Here is an 8,579-nt window from a genome sequence, read left to right as displayed (position 1 = left end):
TATTCTTCTGTTAACAATTGAGATCACTAGGATTTTTTTTTTAATTTTTTTACGTTCTCTTTGTTTTTTTGTTTATAGACATTCTTCTTCTTCCTGGCAATTATCCCAGCATTAGCCAGGGTCTGCCTTCCTGCTCAAACTCCTCCACTTTGCACGGTCTTTAGCAAACATGACATTATTGCAATAGAATTATATTATCTGTAAAAATTTCAAATGTTTAACTACCACGGTTCATGAGATACAGCCTGATGACACACGGACCAAGGAGTCTTAATGACTGTGTCCCATTTAGCCCCATTCAGCTATAAAACCTTAAAAAACCTATAAATTTTACAAATCTCGGGTTTAAACATAATTAATTTTAAATGTTTGTATAAATTCCGATTTCCTAATTAAAATATTTAAATTGATTAATAGTACCTAGTAAGTAAAGAAAGAAAACAATATTTACTTTTTTTGCAAGTGCTGTCATGTAGTTTTTAAAGTCCGATGTTTACGCCATTCCCGTTTACTACAACAGATTGTTGCTAATTATTTCAAGGTTATTTAAATTTAAAACTCAGTCAAATCCCTGAAACGCACAATATTAATTTCTAAATCTATTTTTACTAAACGAATTACAATCAATTTAAAAGGATTTTATTAGTTTTTAATTATTACTTGGACGGCGTCATTAGCGGATGTCATTATTATATCTGTGGCATGATTGACGTCAAAACAAAACCATACATGATAGATGACAGACCAATGACCAGTCTCGTTTAAGTGTCCGTATAGTTAAGACATGTGATTTTGTGTGATATATAAAATATATAAGGTAATAACATTACGTTATCTTATATTTATTTATAGCTACGTATTTTTATATTAATGTTTTATTGTTTATAAGCATTGAATGGAAGTGTGGAGTTGATTATTATCAACGTCAAAATCGTTAATAGGTAGGACATTTAAATTCAACATTTAAAATTTTTGTTTTTAACCTGGCATTTTGATTACTCGATAACTTGAGAACACAGTTTTGTTTTTTCACATTCATTTAAAGTGCACAATGATATAACATTCTTGAAAGATCAAAAGTTAACAAATTTGTTGAGCATTAATATTTTGTTAAGTCAAGTGCCCTTAGTTCAAGTTTGTACCGAATTGTTTCTTGTTTTTCATTACATACCCACCTTAGATATAATGTGCTGGTTGACGTATTTTAAAGAAATATAAAATTTTAACGTTTCTCATTGTAAGTAAGAAATCGGTAATTAATTGAGATGATTTCAAAACCTTGAATCTTTATTAGTAACGTCATATTAAATAGACGTATATTTGAAGTGGTATGCTGTTATAAAAAAAAGATCGGTATATTTTTTTTTCTATCGGTAGATCTAAGTTAATAGGTAAACAAAAGTTGTGGGTATGCACTAATATTTTCATTTATTCCAGACAGATCTAAACCCGAGTCGTTTAGAATAATGTATCTTTTAAGTAATAATAAATAATATTTTATTTATTATATATAAATACTTAACTAACTAGAGGAGAAATAGACATTTTACTTTCATCTCGTCTGCCCGTGATCACGGTTGCTGTAAACAAACCGAAACGTCTTGTCCATGTAGATATGAAAAACGCGTAGTATCCGAAAAACTAAGTTACATTTAAATTAAATGTCTTTGCGCAATCAAGTGAGAACAGAAAAAAAAATACAACATAACTATTTCCCTTATAAAATCGTATTCAATACTAATTTGCGTCATGTACTTAGCAAGAAACAAATTAATTTCATTTGTTTGAAAGATTTCCTCAAGTCATTATTCTGATATAATGAGTTACGTCAGATGCAGACTCGTTTGTGTTTAAATATAAAACAAATATATGTATAAATTATGCATATATAATACTAGTTGTTGCCCGCGCCTTCTCCCAGAGGAATTTATAGCATATTATAAAATTCATATAGTAACCTAAGTTCCTGGCTTTTCTTTTTGACTAACCTTGATACCATTACAGCGCCATCTGCCGGGCTGATTTGTGAAAGTACACTATGTTGGGCGATACAAAACGATTCAATCAAATGTGTGTGTGTGTGTGTGTATTTATATATAAATTGAAACACTTTAACGACCCAAACTGTAGAGTTGTGACAAAAATGTCGGTCGGGTCTTTAAATATCACACGTGTTTGTATGTGCGTTAATTTCTCGTAAACTGCCAAACAGATACAATAGTATAGACTCCAACGACACAACTTTATAATGAAACAAAAATATTGAATATATCACAGCTATACACACACTATACATGCATCCTAACCAAACAAATTAAATCAGGTTCCATTCGGTCAGAGATAAGGATTTGTGAGAGATCGAATTTAAGGAATAAATATAAACTTCGTATTGATAACGTAAGAACTAATTATGGTAAAAAAACAATACTGTTTGTTTGAGTACAGCTGTTCAACAAACTACCAGACGATAAAAAACTATGTGATAGTATAGGGATGTTTAAAGTCAAGCTAAAAAAATCATTTAATATCCTCGCTATAGTAAATAAAGGAAGCCTTTTATATCCAACGGCCCAGATGTTAAAACTATTTTTAAGCAAATGTATAGAAATGTTCATTGTATCTCATTAGGTTAATGTTAAATTCTTATGAGAAATAAAATGTACTTTCTAATAGTATTCAGACGTCACTGACGGACGGTAAAGGGCAACATCGCGAGGGCACCTGGACTTGTAATTTAAATTTATAAGTTTGGAATCGCCAATCCGCCTTGAGCAAGCGGTTAATGCTCTAGTCTTCTCCACGTGAGATGAGGCCTTTGCTCAGCAGCGGGCTCCTATAGGCTGATGATGATGATTAAGGACAATAGTATGTTTAAGGTTTATATCTACCTCTTTGTTTACAGATGCACAAACTGTTGATTATCACAACATGTTTAGTTTTGGTAAACACACAAAACAGCGGTGACCTCGATTCCCTTCTGGGCGAGATCTTCGACAAGCCGCCCAGGACGAACGTGAAACCAGGTGATAAACAATATCAAAGACTATAAAACGTATAAAAATTTATTGTTATTTAGACGAGCCACTGAATAGTGTGAACACACGCCAATAATAACTAACATCATTTTGATAAAGAGATAATATATCAAACATAACTAGAACTATTCCAAGGAATCTGGCTTTCGAATGGATAAAAACCGCATCAAAATCGGTCGATCACGCATGTAACACTCCTCTATTTGATTTCGAGTTCAAATATCTTCCTGAATGTATAAATTTTATGAAAATTTATGTATAATTTTAACTTAAATTATATTTTCGTACACAAAACATCAATATAAGTCACAAACAATCTTAAATATAAAATTAAAATGACAATTGACAAAGGTGAATAATGAAACAAGACTAGGACACGACTTAACTACGTCACTGTCAGTCAAACGTTGCCATGGAAACGTGTGTACATACATAGTCACGATATCAAAATTATGTTTTAAAATCTAGAAATACAGTTGTATATCATTTGATTTTTATTTGTATAATACTGTCCAACTTAAAATATGACGTTGAACAGGTTATAAGCATTTTATTTTAAGTATATGTTAATAGTTATATATATATATACTAGTTTTTGTTCGTAACTCCGTCCGCGTGAACATCAGAGTTTCGCTCAGAAAGAAATGTATAGTGTGTTAATATATAACATGGTAACCAATCAGTTTGATTCAGCGGGATGTACACGTGATGCCGGGTTAAAATTATAGTCTATACCTTATTCTGAGACGTCAGCTATATCATCGTGAAGCATCATCAAAATCGATTCAGTATTTTCTGAGTAAAAGTGTAACAACTAGCAATCCATACGTACAAACTATCGCGTTTATAACATTAGTAGTGGTATTTTAAAAATGATATATCAGTGTGAAGTAAATGACTTTAATAAACTCCCAACATTCCATGTGTTTATTTGTAAGGTAGTTTTATATTTTTGCAGGTTCCGGTCCGAAATCCTGCGTGACGAAGGACGAGAATCCCGGCGAATGCGTCATATACTATTTGTGCAACGAAAATAATACGATAGTGACGGATGGCTCTGACGTTATAGATATTAGGTGAAACAAAGCATATATATATATATAGACTAAGTAAGATTTCCGTAAAACCTAGAACAGTTTTCTGTAATAAGAACCAAGAGTCAACAGGTACTATCACCAAAAATTTGCATTTTCATAAAAACTGCTTCCAAATTTCAGTTAATGAATTTGAAACCACTTTCTAATTTTTGAGTGAAGCTAGCGAAGCGAGAGGAATGCTATACTGGCGATTCATGACATTTACCCCGGAAATGATCTCGGCAGCCGGATATCCGGTCGGGTCGAGGTTTTCCTGCTTGATAGACCAGTTATCTGGAGTGGTTTTTATTTGAAACAAAAAATATCGCTCCAGCAATTACTATTTAGGTCCGGAAAAACGAATCAATATCCAAAAAAAACGGTTTGTTACCGAATTTCTGAGTTCGCCTCACTCAAATTGCAAGGAAACCTTTTTTTCGAGCTAAGCCAGAAAAGAAACGCGAAAGTGCATCTCCTAGCAGCTCAAATATAGGTATAAACTGATCAGGACTATAGATGTAATGTTTTATGTATGACAGAATGAAGACCGGGCAGTGCGAGTTTTATTTGGACGTGTGCTGTGAGCTACCGAACAAGAAGAATCCAGACGAGGTTATCACACCTCCGCCACCTCCAGCGGTAAGATGAGCAGTTGCTACGCGAAATCTTCCAAGAAATGTCAGCCAAATAACTGAGAAGTTGATATAGCGATAATTTATTGATAACGCAAAGGAAATATCCCGTGGAATGCAGATTCCAAACGTGCTCTTTTCGACGAACTTTACCATATATATATATATATATATATATATATATATATATATATATATATATTTATTTATTTGAAATTTAATTGCAGTATAAACTTGTTTTAAAAATATATATGAAAATATAGTAGCCGGCAAGTAACTTAGCAAGGGACGATAGATGCGAAGAATACGATTTTAGGTATCATAGGTCTGGGACGATGAAAGACGGCACAGTTCCGTGTTCGTGATTGGATTTCCGCTTGAAAGTACACTTGCGAGCACTTAAATTGGACTCATTGTTTCTGTTACTGTAAAATTTTTGTTATTGATAGGCATCTAAAGCGACCACTTCTCGTTGCACCAAGTGCACATGAGCTAACTTATCCCCACTTAACCTTGCCAAGTCACGTGCCGGCATCTACACAACTGCGATTGCCTTCTATACAATCTGTTGTTACCTTAGCGTAAAGATTGCGGCTGGAGAAACCCGGACGGCGTTGGGTTCCGCATCACAGGAGATGACAACCATGAGACAAACTTTGGAGAGTTTCCTTGGATGATCGCCCTTTTGAAGTAATATTATTTGTCTACTTTCCCATAAAGAAAATATAAAAAATATCAACTCTCCTAATACTTTCCTTCGGGAAATTCTTTAAGCATATATCTCATAATATATTTGTTCCGCTTTAAGGCCTTTACTTTCCAAACAGGCGGTTGGTTATAAAATCTGGCATATTAAATCAGTTCTAGACAAGAAGTCTTTCGAATAACAAAAAAAAAATCCCTCTATATATACGACGGACGAATAAAGAGCGATAATTGTCACCAGACATGAACCAGTCGATCCAAACGACCCGAACAGTGAGACGCTAAACATATATCTTGGGGGCGGTTCTCTCATACATCCGAGCGTGGTTCTGACAGCAGCGCACTACGTCGACAAGCCGCAGAAGCTTCGAGTGCGAGCCGGTGAATGGGACACGCAGACCAGGCAGGAGATATACCCCTACCAGGAAAGGGATGTGGCCAAGGTCAAAATTCACAAGGACTACAACAAACGTGAGTCTATATTGTACGCACAATGTTTGAATTGAAATTTAAAATACTTCAGCCCGAGCAAATACTTGACCTGTGAGTTTTTCACTAACATATCCATAGTATACTACGCGTCAGAATTTAATAATAGGAGTTATATGAGAAACGCTCAAACTATTGGTATTCAGTTTGAGGGTGCAACTCGTAACTGACAGTTTTTTTTAATCGCATAACTCTCGTGGTATAGACAAACGGACTGCAATGGTTTAGCACATGAGATGACGTCATCAAAATGGCGGGGCCGTTAGACATTTTAGCGTATTGTAAAAATTGGTGGTATCATAAAAGATGGCAGAATTAAAGCCATTGACACACAGTTTAAATTATTGCAAGACATACAATTTTGACAAGACATTGAGCTATCACCATTTACTTGGTATGATCTAATATCAGATGAAATCACTATCCGGAAGTTGTTTTTGCCAAAAAGTTTTTGGCCCACAACCATTCCTTACGAGATAATCTATACATCAAACCGAAATATCTTAACAATTCAATTAATTTCAACACGTAATAACTCCAAGTAGGTCTTATATTAGTGTTTTAATTTACCTATCATCAAAAAATATCGAATAAAATTAAAATATTTACATATGTATTTATATATTTTAATTAGTTAGTTATAGGTAGGGATAAAATTAGCTTTCGACCAGAAAATATCTAAAGAGAAGACCATGAGATTAACGTTTTAAGGTCATTTAAGTGACTGAAATTATTGAAATAATGTGACATTGAACAGCGTATCGTCAATTTCCAACAGATACGTTGTTCTACGACGTAGCTCTGTTATTCTTGTCGGTGCCAATGCAGCTGGCGCCCAACGTGGGACTGGTTTGTCTTCCCGTGGAGAGGCAGCTCCCGCGGGCCGGCACTAATTGCTTCGCCACCGGCTGGGGCAAAGACCAGTTCGGGAGGGATGGAAAATACCAGGTTATATTGAAAAAGGTTAGCTCGTGTTTTACATTTAACAGAGACAAATTTTTTTTTGGTTTAAATATTTTAATTCATACTGTTTCTGACAAAAGATTAATCTTTTTATTTATATTGATATTTAAATACAAATAAGATTGAACTAATACGTATACGATCCTGGGACCTCTGGTATGGAATGTTCCAGCCGACCTTTACACTCACACGATAAGGGCAATTGAGTCTTTATATTTTAACTGAAATATCGGGAAGGTCTGATTTGGGACTGTCCCACAAACAGACGGAAACCTTGGTCCTGAAGATGTAATTTTTCATTTTATCCCATTGACATGGTAAAATTTGTCCGTTTGAAGGAAATTGTATGTATGTGCTATGGGCTCTATTTCAATATATACTTCATCGTCACGATGTTCTTCCATCAAACAGAAAGAACTGCCGGTAGTTGATCGCAACGCTTGTCAGAAAGCTCTCCGTAAGACTCGTCTCGGTGGACTGTTCGAGCTGCACTCGTCCTTCATGTGTGCTGGAGGGCAGGGTTCAGACACGTGCACGGGCGACGGCGGCTCACCACTGGTCTGTCCAGTTGAGGTGAGCTGCTTTCATATTATATACTGGCATGGTTATATTAAGACTGAATTGTTATATACATGGAACTAATACTTTCGGCTAACCACTTAGTCCCGAAGTTTCGGTTACTTTGCACCCACCGTGGTCACGGACAGACGTGATAAAGTTTTTCATCAAGACAGTATGTAGTTTAAAATAATAAAAAAACGTGTAGTAAGTCCAAAATATTAGTTACATTTAAATGAATACTCGCGAAAGTTGGTTGGATGGATGGTGTGAAGAGCTGAATGTGTATTAATAGATATATGACTGATGGGTGGTTGGTGATTGGATGGTTTGTGGGATGAATAAATAAATACTTTTATTCAGATTAATATTCATCAAGCATACTTAGGCAAAGCTGACCAAAATTGTCAGGACGAAAGTTCAAAAGCAAAATTTTATGCAGAGGCTATAATATTCTGTTTTATTTAGTACGAGAAGGATCGCTACGAGCAAGTGGGGATTGTATCCTGGGGTATCGGATGCGGTCAGGATGGTACTCCGGGGGTGTACACGGATGTCAGCAAGATGAGAGCCTGGATCGATGATAAAATTGTAGCAGAGGGTTACGAACCCAGGGCGTACGTGGCCTAGAAATAAATTATCCATGAATAGCTCTCGTTTCATTCAATAAACAATACCTTTTATGGGACATATATTATTTTATACTCTCTATTTACACCAAAAAAACAGTCACTTACTTCTTTCATAGATAACTTACTGTATATACATTATATATAATAAAAAATGTTGTCGTTATTTATGCTATGGCTTACACTGGTGCTGAGGAATATTTTGCCAATAGTGCATTAATTTTTATGTTAAATGTCACGTCTGTGTGGGTCGCTTATAGATGCGTTCAAAAGATATCGGTTTCTTCATTTGGGATAAAAGTTACTTAATCGAGTTATAGGTTTCATATCGTCATATTTTTTTACGTTTGTCCCTATGAAGCAAACACTTTATAAATTCAACTTTTTCTTTGACATAACGCCGTTTTAATACAACCAATTGGATAACCTTACCTTTTTTAAGTTTATATCTTAAGTAAACAGGCAGTTTCCAAAATCGCCTACACAAATCTA

At 34.8% G+C, this 8,579-nt stretch overlaps 1 protein-coding gene across 1 annotated transcript; it reads left to right on the top strand.

Moving 5' to 3' along the window:
• Nucleotides 1-665: 665 nt before the first annotated feature.
• On the top strand, nt 666-8,108 carry LOC116777005 (phenoloxidase-activating factor 2-like). Its single transcript, XM_061529222.1, has 9 exons — nt 666-817; nt 2,903-3,023; nt 3,994-4,111; nt 4,651-4,750; nt 5,324-5,433; nt 5,690-5,919; nt 6,716-6,900; nt 7,312-7,473; nt 7,927-8,108. The coding sequence occupies exons 2-9, from the start codon at nt 2,903-2,905 to the stop codon at nt 8,086-8,088; spliced, it is 1,188 nt and encodes a 395-aa protein (XP_061385206.1). The 5' UTR covers nt 666-817; the 3' UTR covers nt 8,089-8,108.
• Nucleotides 8,109-8,579: the final 471 nt, after the last annotated feature.

Source organism: Danaus plexippus, assembly GCF_018135715.1.
Source record: "Danaus plexippus chromosome 29 unlocalized genomic scaffold, MEX_DaPlex mxdp_37, whole genome shotgun sequence".
Lineage (NCBI taxonomy): Eukaryota > Metazoa > Arthropoda > Insecta > Lepidoptera > Nymphalidae > Danaus > Danaus plexippus.
This window is presented reverse-complemented; position numbering and strand designations above follow the sequence as displayed.

Excerpts from the sequence above, each read along its gene's own strand:
- LOC116777005 (XM_061529222.1), top strand. The coding sequence starts at position 2,903 with ATGCACAAACTGTTGATTATCACAACATGTTTAGTTTTGGTAAACACA. Across the intron at positions 4,751-5,323 it reads CACCTCCGCCACCTCCAGCG|CGTAAAGATTGCGGCTGGAG; the intron begins GTAAGATGAGCA and ends TTGTTACCTTAG. Across the intron at positions 5,434-5,689 it reads TGGATGATCGCCCTTTTGAA|ACATGAACCAGTCGATCCAA; the intron begins GTAATATTATTT and ends AATTGTCACCAG.